The sequence below is a fragment of the Thunnus maccoyii genome, chromosome 5 (assembly GCF_910596095.1).
Source record: "Thunnus maccoyii chromosome 5, fThuMac1.1, whole genome shotgun sequence".
NCBI classification, from domain to species: domain Eukaryota; kingdom Metazoa; phylum Chordata; class Actinopteri; order Scombriformes; family Scombridae; genus Thunnus; species Thunnus maccoyii.
The window spans coordinates 23,982,504-24,000,366 of record NC_056537.1 but is presented as its reverse complement, the minus strand read 5'-3'; the positions used below and the strand labels follow the sequence as shown (position 1 = coordinate 24,000,366).

At 40.9% G+C, this 17,863-nt stretch overlaps 1 protein-coding gene and 1 long non-coding RNA gene across 3 annotated transcripts in view; one reads left to right on the top strand and one right to left on the bottom strand.

Moving 5' to 3' along the window:
• Window positions 1-2,460, bottom strand: part of mob2a (MOB kinase activator 2a) — a 65,055-nt gene extending 62,595 nt beyond the window's left edge. The window contains exon 1 of the mRNA XM_042411449.1: window positions 1,909-2,460. Coding sequence (XP_042267383.1) covers window positions 1,909-1,925 — 17 coding nt within the window. The 5' untranslated portion in view covers window positions 1,926-2,460. The remainder of the gene's footprint in view (window positions 1-1,908) is intronic.
• LOC121897136 lies at window positions 1,030-13,065 on the top strand. 2 transcript variants are annotated; one of them, XR_006096194.1, is made up of 6 exons: window positions 1,030-1,157; window positions 1,241-1,384; window positions 5,791-6,004; window positions 8,252-8,806; window positions 11,134-11,307; window positions 12,908-13,065. It is a non-coding gene; the product is annotated as an uncharacterized LOC121897136 (long non-coding RNA). The 2 variants fall into 2 exon arrangements; XR_006096193.1 differs by lacking the exons at window positions 11,134-11,307; window positions 12,908-13,065 and having other exon boundaries at window positions 8,252-10,303.
• Window positions 13,066-17,863: the final 4,798 nt, after the last annotated feature.

The window sequence follows — 17,863 nt, the reverse complement described above, 5'->3', positions numbered from 1 at the left end:
CTCATTTCCTCTTATGTGGTTCTTCGCTTTCCTCATCTTCTCCAACATGGAGACGTAACTGGGTGTTTCTCTTGAATTCCTAAGAGATCACTGAGTAAACCAGTTTAGGTCTGACAGCACCAACTGTTGGGGCAAAACGTAATATATTACTTCATGTGAGTGACTGAGGGGAAAAGGAAGAGGAGGACAAGACCTGTAAATCACATTAACAACTGAGAGGACTGATGCAACTCGAGACAAAATCAATGCAAGAATCAGTTACCAAAAACCAGGAAAACAAATGTCAGAAGTGGCTAAAAACCTGAGAAAAGCACCAAGTGAGTGAACACTTCTACCAAAACAACACAGTTCTCTTTGGTTGCAACTGCATAATGTGTTCAGAAAATTATGCCAGTTTGTGTGAAATAGGTAGTCATAGAAAAGCTGTTTGAAATACCAAAAACAAATTTCTCAGGGTCATTCAAATATACCACGACTGAATGACTGATGGAAAAATTTGAGTTGAACCAAGCAAGCAGGGAAACTTAATTTTGTTTATGTCTCAAGTTCAGGAGTTATGAGTGAGAATGCAGTAAAAACTGAGCTGATTTTTCTTAACTAAATGTCAAGTTTCATTAAGTCTGTTGAGCATTTTCTCACATATCCTTGTGAACTAGCGCAGACAAAACCTCCTAGGCAGAGGTAATAGTTATGGAGGGACTGAATCCTTATCTTTTTCAGCCAAAATGATACAAAGTGAAGAAACACCCCTGACAGCAGGCCTCCACCCTTCCTCTGCCCCGCAACGTGCTGCAGCCGACCTGATAACCTGTCAGCAAAAAGACCGGCCTCGCAGCACAACACCTTACTATAACAAAGATATTACAAACACACCTTAGAATGACTTCACTGACTGAGTCCTTCCTTTACTTACAAGCAAATATGACTTTATCATTAGTATGCTTAAGTTTGCATAGCAATTACATAAGTAAATGCAAGATAACACATCTGACTTCTATCGCAGAGGCTTTGACAAGTAGCTCTATCACTTCTGTCCTGAATATGATGATCATGGCCTTGAACCTTGGCTGAAGTCATGCAGAGACAGATGTATCTCACCCAAACTCATGACTAAACAGCATCATCAGCTCCTGGCAGGTGTCACCTGCTCCATCAAGGTACAAAGTACACGCAGCTTGTTTAAACACCTGAAAACACTGTGATCTCGCTTTGTTACCAAATGTTTTATTGTGTGCTTTAGGTCAGCAACTCATTGCAATGGACCATCGTCTGCGTGATGTTTTATTTATTCATCCTCCTCCAAGGTGTCTGACTAACAAGCATGAGAGCTATTTTCTCCATCAATGAGCTCGTTGACACCGGAACCTATGTTTTTTTTCCAGAGGTAAGTTAGCACACATTTGGGGAGTTAGCACGGCTGCTAACGTTAGTTCATGTAAAAAGCAACCAGCGAAGGCGCACCTTGCGCAGGAAATAAACTAAAACCGGGCATAGCCGCGTTAGCACGACTGACAGGCTGCTAACGTTAGCTGTGTTAATCATTCCTATAAATAATATCTCTGGAGAGGCAAACTGGCCTCTACAGAGATCTAATCTGGGCGCTGGCATTGCTGGCTAGTTAGCTGCAGGCCACACAGATGCCCAGAAACACCGCCTGGCCCGGGGCAACATTAGGTCGGTTTACCGCTGCCAGCTTCTGCTACCAAGCTAGCCCCGCAGAGCTAGGCTAAGCTAGGCAACATGCTACCCGCTTGTACAGCTACATTAATGTGTTGAAGTGGAAATGAAACAGTATTCACCGCCACAGTGCACCTGTGTAAGGCCGGCTGTGCTGCTGTCAGACACTGTGCGGTGGTTTAAAGACTGCGCAGTCGAGCCGTCACGGGAGAGTTAGCTGTCTGTACTCACCCCATCAACCAGTCCATGGTGCTTGTTTGGAGCTAGCTGTGCTAACGTTAGCTGGCAGGGGATAAATCCACCAGGAGCCGGAGACGACCCCCACCCCCCCCTAGTTTATCCAGCTACCACCCTCTCTGCCCTGGCTGCCTGGTCCCCCGTCGCTCTCCCCGGCCGGGGCCCGCGTCTCTCCACGCAGACGCCGCTTCAACTTTGAGCGATTGTCCTTGTTTTGATCCTCAGTCTGCTCGGATCATGAAGTGTGGCAGCAAACACAGGCGGATGGATCAGTGTGTGTGTAGCGGGCAGCACTGAGTGACTTTGAGCACGGAGGCGAGCAGAGCAGAGAAGAGCTGGGCAAGCGGCGCGGGTCCGCCTGGAGTCGCGCCGTCCGGTGAGGCTTGTGAGTGTTTGGGATGCCGCTGGTCAACCCGGTAACCTCTGTCATGAAGCCTTGTATGGCTGCCGTGCTAGCTGACAGCCTGAACCCCCACTGGAGCTGCTGCTGCTGCTTTCTGAGCGAGTCTAAAATCGGAGTCCGGAAGTAAACAGACCCGACCCACTCTGTCTCTCCTGTGCGTAAAATGCGCTGCACGCAGGGCTGCATGAACATGGATGCAATGGGATATGTAGTTAGCAAGCGTTAAAAAAGGATGACATCAGTTCATTTTGAAAGACATCCACTGTTCAATCGAGTTTGATTACAGCACATTAGTTACAACACTTGTCATCTTATTCTAGGGCCCTGAAGGAATCCAAAGATAAATCTGAGGGCTCACCAAACGATTGAAGGGATAAAGAAACATATGCTGGAGAAAAATATATACTTTTTGTTCAATCTCCTAAAAGTTTTGGTTTTTATTTTTGTGAAATCCTGAGCATGGTGGCAATGCTGTAGCATCCAAGGATTTCATAAGGATGTAAACCAAAACTTTGGCATATGTTTTTCTTTATTCCTTCAATCTGGATACTTTCACCCCTTCAGACCTCTAAAAATCCTTACAGTGAAATAGATCTGAGTGGGGAAAATAACCTCTTACACCTCAGGGCCACACCCAGATAAGCTCATCAAAATCTTTAAATTTCAGTTTATATTGTGCTCACGTGATGCATGTTCTTAAATTAAGTTGTATTTAGTTCACTCATTGAGATAAACTAACTAGCATGCAGAAACCTTTTGAGGCAGATTCCAGCTATGGTACTCTGTGGGCCCTGCTGGTATATAATGAAGCTGTCATATGTAGTCTGGTATGTGTCACTCTACTTGATGGGAACTTGGAGATGACAGAGGGTGATTGGTGGAGGTCAAAAGGAGCTTTTTTGGCCGCGAGCCCACCAGTTAATCTGTCTGTGTCTTTTCCTTTAGTGAGCCTCCTGTAGTTTTCACCATTATAAAGTATAAAGCAGAAATAACCTTTCAAACAAGGCCCAGAGAAATACCTTCGGAGGCCGTATTTCTCAGTTGGAGGCTGTCCATGTGCACTGACCTCTCACTGTGACCCTGTGCAGGCAGCAGGGCGGTTACAGTAATGAATAACGTGTCACTGGCTAGATCATTATATAGGCCTACTATCAGCTACTGTTCTGCTGGTTCTCAGAAACCGGCGGTCCTCAGACAGAAGAAACTGTGTTTTATGTCTAGTGATTAGTTATATAACATGCACTTCACCCACTGATGACCTGCCCGCCATTCTACACTTCATTCAGACACTCAGCTAGTACAGATATCTCTGTGCAGTCACATTGTAAACTGGAAATGTTTTTGACTGTTAGAATTTTTCACTATTTTCTGACAAACGATTTATCTAAAAAAAAAAAAAATGACAGATGAACTGATAATGAAAATAATTGTTAATTGCAGCCCTACAAAGAAATCTTTACATAGGATACATAGAAGAAGATATGTTCAACTTAAATAAAATACTAGAGCTGCTTTAGCCATCATGCAGGACACTCAGAGACACTTTATCATGTATCTTTTTTCAGTTTTCCAGTTCTATTTTGGTACAGGAATATATGTAATCACATATTTTATCGTACTACTGCCTTAACCTCAACCCTTGTCCTCAACCAGCTTTTAATAGCCCTTTCCCTTCTCCCATTCCCTGCTCTCTTTTCACCCATTTTCATCTTTAAGAAAACCATCAATCAGACATATGCGGTTTGCAATGATGGGATCAATATATACTTTGCCCTGCAAAAATGACTGGTCTCCTCTGCTGTCTGGCCCTCTCTAAGAGACCACTAGAGCAAGATGTATAGTCGTCATCAAGTCCTAACACTCCTCTCTTCACCCTCTCCTCCTTCCCTTCCTCTCTCCCATGCTGCACTCTGCATCCTCAGGCTTCTATAAATAACAGTAGCACACAGGCGACAGAGAGGGCATTGAGAATAGGAGCCCTGTTAACAGGAGGCAGAGCCACATGATTGGCTCCTCGACACTCCAGCGCTCTGGTGGCCACCAATCAGCTCAGGGAGGGGCGGAGTTACAGAGATGATTGACAAGAGGCTGGTGTAACGCTCAGATTTGATGTAATGCCATAAAGAGCCACACGGTGGCAGTGTGGGATGATTGTTGTGCAGACACTGGACGCTGCATATTCATTTATTCCCACTATTCAAGGACAAAAGTGAAAGTAAAACACAGACAGAGTCTCTGTTAGAGATGCAGCAATCACAATTTGTCTGCCCTGATAATGATTACAGTGCCTAAACTTTTATTTGACACAAGTCTTTTTTCTATTTCAGTTAAAATTCAGTGATTAGGATGATTGTTACATGTGTAAGGTAACATTATAGTATCATACTGTTATGTATTGTAAATATTTGACAGCGACAGTGAGTACAAAACAATATTTAATGGGTTGGCTCTTTCAAATTATAAAAAAAATATTTTCTTATTGAATATCTGCATTTTTTTTAATGATCACACTTAACCAGTTATTAACTATCACAGCATTTATCTGCACGTTTATAGCTTTACAACTCTGATGTTGCTTTTGACAACATTATTTCTTTTATTTACCTCAAGTAAAATCTAATCATGCAGACAGTTTTGGTTTTATATGTCCAGGTTTGAGATATCTTTTTCCTCCATCTCAATCCAATAGAGATGATGGAATTTTGTTTGTGGGGCTCACATTATATTAAACTTTTAAAACGCCAGCAGCAACATTTCTGAACAGAGTCGATGTCCCAGTTATTGCGGCTAATCCACAGACCTCACTGTCTTTCCTATCGAATAAACAGTCCCTCTGAAAACAATTGACAGCGTGTTTTGTGGATTATCCAGAGCAACTGGGACACTGTTTCAGGAAAAAGATATGTTTTTGTAATTTGGGTCAACCAACATTTTTCATGAATAGGTTTTTGCCGTGTCAAGACGTTTGGACATGTCACAGTAGGAAAAGCACAGGTGTAAATAATAAAATTACTGACGGCTGAATTCCATTTAGCTGCTTCAGTAGCAGGTTCCTGGTATTGTACGTGCTGGCAAACTGTCATGACCTACTGGGATACTTGAATGAAACTGTGTCATGGTTAATGTTAGTAACACCTGTGCTTTATCTACTATCTATCTAAGACAAGTCACAGTGTTTTGCTGTGAAAAAGGCCTTTTGGAAGCTCTGATTCATTATATAATAGTAGTATGTCAAGTCTTGGTTCTTTGCTCATAAGCAGCTGGCAGGACTTACTATATATGGGACCTATTACTTTTAGCAGTTACAGTCTCTCTAAGCCCCTCATCAACTCTAATCAACTTTTTGACGCTCCCACGTTTTATGACACACTCCTATGACCAAATCCATGACATCACTTCAGCATGACTTCCTGATCAGTCTGCGATGAGCTGAGATGAGTCCAGTGAATAACAGTATGTTTACCTCACACAAGGATATAACCTGCAGTCTGTTGTCAGAGGGGCGGCTGGTGCCAGAGATGTTCTTTGTGGGAAAACGAGCCGGGCTCTGGTCAGGTGCTCGTCTGAGTTAGCCAAGGTCACTTCCTGAAATCCATCCACTCGTCAATAATGAGCCATCCAGGGGTCGATATGTTCCCATTCCACCACATCCCAGCTGGTGCAGAGAAATCTGCGTCAGTTCCCCATGTATGTATTGTTGATTGAACTTGACATTGTAGTTCGTGGTGTTGTTGTAGATTGTGTATTATAAACTATATTATAAACTGTGGACTCTGTACGGAATATAGGGGAATGAGAAAATATTCAACCTTACAGTTTAATCGCAATAATATATCACAATAAATCGTTTTCACAGCAGATTTTGTCTTGTCAAAGCACAGATGTAACTAATAACATGGATGGTGACAATTTGCACACATGCATAATATCGCAGCCATGAAGCTGAAACACCTAAATGGAACACAACCATCGTTCATGTTACTATGGTAAGTCAACATGTCTGCAATGAAAAAGGATTTCCTTGAAGTTTCATGGAAGGAACTATATAAACTGGTACTACTAAAAAAGAGATAGTGTTCAGTTTGTACTCTTCTAATTAATTAATTGCAATTAATTACTAGTGTAACCTAGAGAGTCTTTTAGTGAGTCCACAGCAGATCAGCTGAATATGCAAAAGTAACCATACAATTCAACATATAAAAAGAGTAATAAGTGAATAATATGAATTAATATTTATTTTGGTTTAAATAAGAAAAATCTCCCTATAATTAGAATTAAATGACATAGTTATTTCTATTGGACGTCCTGGGAAATGATAAGGAAATTATGGACCTGTAAAATACAGTTTTACCAAAAGTTCTGTGACGCAGTCTCAATAAAAATGTAACATTTTGAATAACAGAATATGGTATTGTTGCATATTATAGTGGGTTGCATTACAATGTTTGGTTGTTGCTTTTCCTGTATTGTGTCCACCTGCTGTAGCTTCTTGAAGAAGGAGTCCTGATCACAGCAGAGATTCATATCAAAGTTCTAGTTTGTTTTGTTGTAATGATGATGTAGTTTTAAAATATCACTATTACAGTCAATTTTTGCATTGAGGGCACTATGTAGAAAGTGAAAGCATCCACCTTAGAACAGTAGAGAACTTTGTAACCCTTCTTCTTTGTACTGTAGATACAATATTTGCATATAAATGCAGTATGTTCCCACCAGACTCTCAGTCCTTGCAAAGATAATTATGTCTAAGCCACTATCTCTACACATGAGCTTTTGTGTGGAGGGTGACTTATACCCTGCCGAGAAGTTGCGGCATACTAGTCAGTATGACACACACACACATTATTTTAGTTGTTGTATTATCAAGATAAGAAAAAAAAAACCTGACCACAGCCTTTTTATTTGTCTAAACCTATCTGATTGTTTTGGATCAGAAGGAGAGCAGGCTTGTGAAAACCATACACATGCGCGCGCGCGCGCGCACACACACACACACACACACACACACACACCACATACCTATAGATCAGCTCAGTGCTGCTGGTATCGGCTGCGGCATGACTGATATGATTTATTCATAGCTGGCAGCAGTAACTCAAAAAGCCATTAGGAGGCATTAAAATGGAGACACCACACATTACTCTTGCATGAATAATGAATGTTTAATAGATGCAATGAAGAGTGTATGAGCAAGAGTGTGTGTGTGTGTGTTTTCATAAATTACACAACAACTAGATGTGACATTTGTTTTGTGGCGCCAAAAGGACGATTTTTTTTTTATGCACTCATAAAACTACTACCATGTTTATATTGGAGACGTTTGATTCCAAAAATCACTTTATGGGCCTTTTTAAAATATAAAATGCATGAAAGTTCAGGCAAACGACTTCAAATAAAGTTCAAGATCATCAAATTACTTCATTGATATTTAAGTGTGATATTATGATAATAATAAGCATACACTTATATATTATTTTAGGAGTTATTCACAAGCAAGTTTTTCACACATTATGTTTTATGTAATGACATTTGAATGTAAAAATCTCCAACGAGCTCCACACAGGCAGATGTGTGTGTGTGTGTGTGTGTGTTAGACATGTTTACTGTAAGCAGTCTGATCTCATCTCTGATGGATTCATTTTCAGTTTCTCAATTATGATCACATAATATAAGGTGATGATAATGGCTGCTTGCATGACTGGGTTTCAGAATGTCGGCACCGCCAAGTCTGTCTGCCTCTGTTTCGATTCACTATATAGTGTGTGTGTGTGCGTGTGTGTGTGTGTGTGTGTGTGTGTGTGCGTACGCGTGTTTGTTCTTGTGCTTGTGTCATTGCTGGCTCCACACTGACGGCTGATGTCTCGGTGTATGAGTCAGTCTTAGCCACATTACTCATGTCTGCAGACCTACCTGACTCTAGCACTCTCATCCTAGAGAGAAGAAGAAGAAGAAGAGAGGTGCAGGAAGGAAGGGGATGGATTGGAAACTCCAGATGAATGTTGGAAAGAAGAAAGATGGGAAGCTGTGGGGATAAAGAAGAGAGAAGAGAGGAAGCAAGGAGGAGATGACATACATTTTAGGAAATGAGAAGAAATGAAACCCAGAAGGATTGGTAAACCAAAGACACCGGGAAACGTTTGGGATTTTCAAAAAGTGAAGTAAGAGGAGAGGTGGAACACTTGATGCACAGTCTCACCTCCGGTGCATCAAACCCCATCTAACTAGGGAGGTCAAAGCATGCTGTTTTAATGCAGTAAATGCTCCATGAACACTGTGATACAGCCCCTTCCCCCCTCTGTGTTTCAAGCAAATCAGACATGAAGTCATTTTCAGCCAGAAGCAACTCAACATAAATAGCTTGCATGTGGCTCTGAGGTCATGGGCAGAGAGAGGAGAAATGATAACAGAGCAGCAGCCACAGACACTGTGTGTCAGCAGCAAGCCGTCTGCTGTGTTTGAAAGATTCAGCCTTTGTTTTAGCAACCTACAGTAAGTCATCATGTCTATGTGCTTGTTAAACCAAGCCTCCACAAACACCAGGCTCAATTATGGATAAGTGTTTACAGTTGAAATATAATCATATTTTGTGTGCATAGCTCCTAAAGATTCAAATATGTTTTTTTGTATATAAAACACCATTTTTTTTTTTTTTTGGTAGATAGCCACCAAATTTGCATGTCTTAACGCATATGCCTGGTAATTTACAGATTTTTTGTAGGATTTGATCTTTTCTCTTCTGTGTAAGAACTTTTAATGTGCATTATAGAAACAAGATGCAAACACAACACTTGCGTCATCAATTTTTAAATTGATATGATGAACTTGTTAGCAAACTAAGCTAGCTAATTCATTTGTTGTACGTACAAGATTATATATGATCTGACTTCTTGACTTTTTTCACTCAGAGGAAGTGCTTTCAGTCAGTCTGCATCCACTGTTAAACCCCATCCCAGCAACTATTAGAGAACTGAACACATGCGGTTTATTTGAGCTCATTTAAAGAAATGGTTAATTAGTATTCAGCTCTGTCAGCAGCACTAAAACTCAATTGCATCTTACTGTCCTCAGTTTATTCTGTGCTGAACTTCCCTCACTGTCTGCTATCACCTGTCGCTATCTTTCTATCGCCAGTCTGCCCTCATGTACCTGCATGCATGTCTTACTGTGGCTTTGCCTTTATTGTGTTAGACTGATTTATGTATCATACTGTGCATGCTTTTTTATGTCTGTGTGTCTGCTTTGGATGTTTCAGTTAGTGTCTAACAATGCAGCACAATGGGGTCTTTCTATTCCATATTTCTATTAACATTAATATTCCTCAATTTATTGTTTTCCATGTCTTGTATTATGAGCCTCTGTGTTGCTTGTTTTAAATAGTACCTGACAATGTAGTATAAAGGTGTCCTGAATGATGTTTTTTTATTAACATTAATATTCTCTGCAAGTCTTTGCAGATTCATCACTATGAGGAACACCTTTAACTAACACGTAGTCATTTGATTCATTGCTGATATTAAAATTTTGATTATAGCAACTTAAAATAATTATTAGCTGTATGTTTAACCAAACATAAACAAATCACTTACAAAAAAGTAAAGTTTTAACATTATATATTATTTATATCAAGTTTGAAATAGGGACATTTACAAAGGTAGGCTACATGTTTTAATCAATACACCAGCAATGCGTTTAAATGGTAATCAAATTTGACAATGCAACAATCATTGTTAAAATGTTAATACAAAATGTTGTTGAAGTTCACTTTCATGTCAAGTTTCATTTGGTTTCCATTAAGTATGAAAAGTCCTTTTCATTTTAGGCACTGCACATTGTCAGACGCCCAAATTGACCAGAGAAGCTTTCAAGGAAAATTACAGCAAAGTTTTACCACTGATCCCCTAAAACTGTGTGTAAAAATCTACAGACAAAACTACTGTGAATTTGATTCTCTATTCAAGGTGTCCATGAATTAGAGCTCTACATTACTGATTCAGGCAGGTCATGGTCAACGCCAGTCTCACCAGTAAAATACACATTGTTCAACTATTCTTGATTTATTCATTACCTTAATTTCTAAGGAAACATCTCCTCTCCAGTTGTTTAACCATGACCATCTTGAAGTAAAATCTATTCAGATTCATGTGAGAGTTGTAAACTTTCCAGACGACCTTAAGCACTTAGGCTACAAAGGATAATTGTGCTTAATTGTTCTCAAAACAGTTGGTTCAAAAACTCTGTACTGTTGCAACCTGAGGGGAAACTTTTAAGTGTCAACTGTGGTAGTCGGCTATTCATACTGGCCTTCATCATTCAGAGAGATGAGGCAGTGTCTGACCTTGTGTTAGTGGTGCCACATCCACCTGAAGCACTGTCTTCTTTGGTGGTGGTCTGCTGGGATGTGGTTTTGGAGGTGCAGACGCTGAGATATGGGATATGCACTGCTGTGTGTTTTGTGTGTTGCTGACTACAGTAGCAGGAACAGTGTGTGTGTGTGTGTGTGTGTGTGTGTGTGTGTGTGTGTGTGTTGATGCATTGATGGGGTTTTGACCTGGGCAGAGAGTGCTGATGGAGCTGATGCTGGGAGAGACGGAGTTTGTTCCACCATCAGAAAGACAGAGACAGATGTCAGCACCACCAGCTGCTTTAGTCAGCACTTTGAACATACATACACACACATGCACACACACACACACACACACACATACACACACACAGTGTCAGAGAAGAGGGGGCACATATTAACACACACATGCACACAGAGGCACACGAACTGACAGAGAAATCACAGATACACTTTCTCTCTCTCTTTCTCTTAGTTCATTCATTTCGATTCAGTCCTGAAAACAGATGCTGAGTGAAACCTGAGGACTGACGGGCTGATGCACATTCAATCTGCTGCTGGCTTGACTCGTGGAACAAAAGTATCGATCGCCTCTCACCTTCCTGTCAGGGGACGAACCGGAGCTGCCGAGCTTGACTGGGAGCCAGCAGTAGGTGGCAGCAGTCAGTTACACAACACCTGCCTGAAGAATCATAATGACTCTCTGTCTGCTGTCTGTCAGTGCCCTGAACACAAATTAAACCACTCTCATCATCCTAACACACTCCATCACCGTTCTAGATGAAAATTATATTGTCTATACTGTGTCGGTCTGGCTGACCCATTTCTGTGAGCACTTATGTTGTTGTTTATATCAAAGGCTCCAGACATCACAGTGAGCCCCCACACAGCCTTTCTTTGTTTTCCAGTGATTTGCCAGTCTAGACACCCCCTCTAGTCTTTCTGTAATGCTGCAATGTGTAATACACAGGTGGCCATGACAACGCTAACTGCATTAAACTGGATTACCTGAGGCCTGGTGAGGCTCAGAGCCAACCAGGGATTCTTCTTCCCCACAGGCTGTACACACACACACACACACACACACACACACTCCTGCCCGCTGCAGAAAATGCACTAATGATCTCCCTGCGTTCATCTATTTAGCTCATTTCACTGTGGCGAGTTGTAATTCATTCTGAAATGAAGACGGGCTCATGAATGTGCTTATGACTGCACGAGGGCAGCAGCAGGAAGAGAATATTGGACACATACTGTATGTTTGTACCAAGGCTCTTGCAGGCCTGGCACTCTGCAGAGGGAACTACCACAGGCTGCCTCTCAGCCCACAGCACTCAACTTTTTTTTTTTGCCCACTTGCGTGAGAGATGGATAGGGATGAGAGAAAGGTTAAAGAGAGGATATAGACAGGCAGGGAGAAATAGTAGGATGAGCGGGCTTCCAGAGTCAGGGTTATATAAGGACAAGAGTTTTCCATGGAAAAAAAGGGCAAGAAATGCTGTTTGGAGTCAGTCATCCTTGGTGACGCATGGAAAAGTGTGGAATGCTGCGCTGACGCAACTTTCGAGCAGATTGTAATGAGTGTGTGTATGAGATTAAAGTGTGCAAAAGGGAGCAACACAGAAGAGAGCAAAAGAGGAAGAGAGAGTAGGCATGTTCGGTGAAAATATTAAGTGCACTTTGGATGTGTGAGTGTGTGTGTGTGTGTGAAGGCGCATGTGTGCGAGTGGAAAAGCAGAGAGTGGCGTAGCCTGCTGACGTAACGGTTCCTAACTGTTTCCATATAGAAGGCCTGGGACCAGGCGCCAGGCAGCCCCTCAGCATGGATACGTCTGGTACCCATCAGCCGGTGTGAGAGGGAGGATACACACTCACACACATGCAGTACAAATGCACCAGACTTTCAGTTTAATTTAAATGAGCCTTTCACGAAACACACACAGTTGTTGCCAATAAAAAAACATGACGATCCATGTTCACGCAACCTCGTATACAGTACACATACATGTAAACAGCTCGTATCCACGTAGAAACACAAACATGCGAGCGCACTTAGGAAGGCATTCATAATTCATACATGCCACATTTATATATACACACACACACGGACAAGCAGCAAACAGTATTCATTCACATACAAACCGGTGACAAATTGAAGGAAAACCCCATAAATGAGAACATTCACACAACTCACTGAATCATTTAATGTGTATGAAAATGATGTGAATCGTTTACTTTGACCTTCACAGTCACCAGATCTCCCCCAGATTGCGCAGTCCAGTACAGAAGTCCCCTCATCGTCAACATCCCCTCATCATAAAAACACCAAATGAGGGGATATCTTTTTAAGGAACGGTGTTCATCTCTCCTGTAGAGTTCAAGTAGAGTTCTACTTTGAAGAGAAGATGACGATTACGCTCCAATGATTTTAATGTATCAATATGTATTAAATAAATAAAATGTAATATAATAGATTCCTCAGAGCTTAGTGTGCGGTGATCCTCTCCTCTCTTCTCTTCTTTGTCATATTCCCTCATGTAAATGACTCATATGCATGCAGCCAATGAATACACACATGTATCCTGTATCTATACACAAACATTTATTCTTTTTGAGCTGACTGTCCAGCTTTGACTTTTTATTCTCTCTCAATACACTGACTGCCAGACCATGATAGGAAACATGGTGGACAGAATTCAGTGAGAATTGTGAATGGGTCGCCATCAGTGGGATCTTTTGGCACCCATGCTGGGCAGCCAAATATTATTCAAATCAAGTCTTTATTTTCATTTCTAGTGAAAAGTTGTGTGAATTTCTTAGACTAAAATCAAGGGAAATTTGCATAAAATGATGCACGAGACATCTAGAATGTGTCCATTTGATGAAATGGTGCAGCCACATGAAACAGTCTTGGGTTTAAATATTTAGGATATTTGTGGAAAAAGTGTGAACATCATATATCTTCAGTGAAGAGCTGGAACAAGCTTACACAGAGTATATGACAACTGTATTAGATGAGTTCAACAATCTTAAAGCTGCTAAAGAGGAAATAAAAGGGGTCATCTGTATGTTAAGGGGGGTTAAGAAGCACTCAAGCCAGTTGAGATGTAAGATAAAAGCTAAAAAGAGCAAAAACTGACTGATAAATAACTTCAGAAAGCTATTTCGGGAGGGGGTACAGTACACTGGCAACAGGAAACCTGCATAGAAGTGCAGACTTCAGCACAGCAGAGGAGAGACAGCAGGTTACCCGAGATGCAGATCCATATAATACGAGCTGAGGGCACCTTGAAAAACAAACACACACACACACACACACACGCACACGCTCAGAGGAAGCATATTGTGAAAGGATTATCTGTTATGATCTGGGTGATAAATACACACGCCAACATGCCAGGAGGGCCGTTCATGTTAGAGAGTGAAAGTGAGAAAGTGGGATTTTTTTATGTATTCCATTACCGTGGTGGTCTTGTCAGGGGGAATTCCCATGATGCCCATGAAATAAAGTCACACACACACACACACACACACACATACACGGAAAAGCAGTGGGACTCAGCTGGAGATGCTGGTAATGCCATTACCTCTGCCTGTCTCCTATTGGACTCAGTGAAACGCTCATTAACACGGCATTGTGCTCACCGAAAAAAGTCCAAGGGCCATCTGGTTTTGCATGTGTTATGTGTGTGTTGAAAGGATTTGCTCCATCTCCTTTGCTGCTCCTCCTTTCCTTCTCCACTCGCCAGTCCCACAACAACACACTAGTTGTTCTGGAAAGATGGTACTAAACGGTGGAGCTTTGGGAGTGATGCTTTGTTTGGGGGAGACATCGTTTGATTGCACAAGGTGAAATTCCACTATGACATCATGAAACCAAAACTGCCTTTTGTAGTCAAGCCCCCATTGAGGGGATGCGATGAATTGGCCTCCCGCTGGATTTGAACACTGTTTTTTTGTAACACTGTGTACTCTGGGGGCAAATACCTCTCTTTGTCTTTCTCTTTCTCACACACACATACACACACACCCACGCACACACACCACTACCTCATCTCATTCTCTCTTCCCCTGGAGGTAAGCGCTGTTCAAACACATCACATCATTGGCAAACACCGCACCCTCACCAGCCACCCTCCCACTCCTGTGCCCACAGACACAGTCGGATAAGGAAGAGGTGGAGCGAGGGGAAGGGGGGGGGGGCGTTCGAAGGCAAACCTGTAGGTGTATGTGTGTTTGTGTGTGTGTGTGTTGGGAGTGAGAAGAGGAAGCAGAAGGGATAACGGCAGACAATGAGTCAATCTGAGAGAAGACAGGGAACAACGGAGTGATGTGCCTCAGAGGTGTGGTTTCCCTATTCTTAGACACACACATCCATGTTCTTGTCTTGCACGTCGCTCTCTCTTATGAAGTTATGTCTTTACGGTCTGTCTATCTTCTGGATGACTGTCTGTGTCAGATAAGTCACATATTCCCTTTGTCAGCTAGTAGTGAGCTAATACTGACAGAAACACTTATATTTATGATTTTGATGATTTGTTTTAAATCTTCTGGATAGTAATTAACAGCCAGCACTGTCTCCTGTTTGTAGAACCTGTTCACTGACCCTTATAACTGAGACAAAAAAGGCATTAAAGCAACTAAGAATGTTGGCTTAATATGGTAGAATAGAGTAACTAAGCACATTTACTCTATTACTTTACATAAATACAATTTTTGAGGTTTTTGTACTTTTACTTGAGTTTTTTCAGTTTTTTTTCACATTTCAGTGGGAAATATTATATACCTTTTACCTCACTGCATTTATTTGAAAGTTGGTTACTTTGCAGATTGAGATTTTACATACAAAACATCTGATGAGCTCATAAAATATCACGAACACTATCCCAACACATGAACACATAGTAGTGAAATGAGCAACATTGAAATGCTGCTAACATGTCAAATCATTAATAATAAGAATAAAATTATATAACTATACATATGATATATATGAACAGTTTGTAAGGAACCATTAGATAGGATCAATGCTTGTCTGTTAAATGAAGCCAACAGCTTAACGTTAGCTTAGTGTAAGAAGTGGAAGCAGGGGGAAACGGCTAGCCGAGCTCTGTGGGTTAACCCCCGTAAAACTTTATAACATGTCATTTTTTTACAAGGCACATCATGTTATGATCATCATGTTTATAGGTGCTGGTAGGAGGATTTAGTTTTGCCTTTTAGCTTTAGACAGAGTCATGCTATAGCTTCATATTGAAGCATATTTTGCTGATACAGTTACAATACTTTTGTACCTTAACTACAGTATAATTTTGAAAGCAGGACATTTACTTGTAATAGAGTATTTGTACATTGTGGTATTACTACTTTTACTTATGTTCGGGACCTGAGTATTTCTTCTACTACTGTTTTTTCTAATCAATCAAATTCCAATCCAGTGACATTATATGCAATAGTTTGGTTCATAATAATCTAGGCCTTCTCCCTCTAGAAAGTCATTCAGAATTAATCTCTTCTATTAAATAATTCATCATCCCATCACCATATGGAAGCATGTGGCATTGGCAGTATCTGAGGAAAAGAAAAAAAATCAATGAAGCTGTGTTTTGTGGTCAGAAGTGAAGTGGAGTTTGTTAAACACAAAATCAATATGAAGACTCCATGACTCGGGATGTCGTAATGGTGTTGTACATCTGTTTCACTGGAATTCCCTTCCCAGCCCCCGTTTATCCCTCATGCAAGCACACAAGAAGAAGAAGAAGAAGCAGAGAAGAGTTTGTATTTTGTCATGTCTGTATTTTTGTCTCATTTTCACAAAACATTTACAGGGGAAGGAAAAGCCTTTCAATAGAACCTGAGGTATTTTTGCGTCAAGCAGCCTAAGGTATCAGGATTTTCTTTTAAAAACTCATCTAAATTCATCAATGTTCTTAGATGTGTTGCTATTTACACAACATAATAATAATAATAATAATAATAATAATAATAATAATAATAATAATTCAATAACAACAGATTTAGCAAATGGGACAGCCTGCATCATCTTTGTTACATGTCATAAATAATTCTAACAACATTTCTTAAAAATATATTGAGGAGGGAGAGGAGAGGTTGCTTGAGCCTCGGGGAGGGGGTTGGGGGGGACATAGGAATCTATCTGAACTTACTGTAGCTGCAGCAGCACAAGGTCAAAGGTCAGAGTTCGCCAGAGAGAAAAGCTAATCAAGGGTCAAAGGAAAACAACATTTTACATTATAAATAAATAATCATCTCGCACCAGGAGAGCAACATTTTTCATGTCTGGATATGAAGATCCACTTTTTTTTCTTTCAATTTTACTATGCCGTTTTTATCAAAGCTTTGGGAAATAAGAAATAAGAGCAATAAAAAGACTGAGAGAGAGAGAAAGCGAGGGTGCTTTACGGACATGCATTGTGCTGATGTACCAGCAGCTGTGTACCCTGTGCCGGGCTTGGCTCACTGAAAGATCCCCTGAGAATGAACAAAAGGGTGTGTGTAGGGCCTATGCTTTACATGTGTGAATATAGGTGTAAGTGCATACAGTGTAGGGTGTGTATGTGTGTGCGTGTTGGTTTCAGCTTTGGTGGGACGCGCTATGATAATGACGAACTGGTGCTGGCTCGGAGAGGACACTCGGTGCGATTCTTTTGAATCTCAAACTTGTGAAAGAGCGTGCGTCTGTTTGCATATAGTTGTTGTTATGCAAGCTCTCATGAAACTGGCAGAAAATATTTTACTGTAAAAGAATGATTAGAGTGTTCGGCTACTCTGTCTTCTCCTGGACAGGATCGAACAAAACAGTCTCTTTAGTTCATGCTTAAGCCCTCAATTGTGATAAATCCATGAATACACACTGCAGATGAGCCAAAACAGAGATCTGTTCTTAAAGATCTCACTAGCGGGATGTCTGTACCATCCTAACACCAAACAGAGGCTCTGTATTTGTACTGTTAAAACTCAAGACTTGGCTTTTGGAAATATCATGCAGCCAGAGTGTGGATGGTAATTGAACTTGGTTACCAGAAAGCAGAAAAGTGCATTTCAAAGTCATACATCACTCTCCCCAAAGAAGGAACAGCACACATTGCTTGCTTGAATTTGTTGAATGTGTGTATTTGTATGAGTGTGTGTTCATAAATACCATACAGCAAATAATAATAATAATAATAATAATAATAATTCAA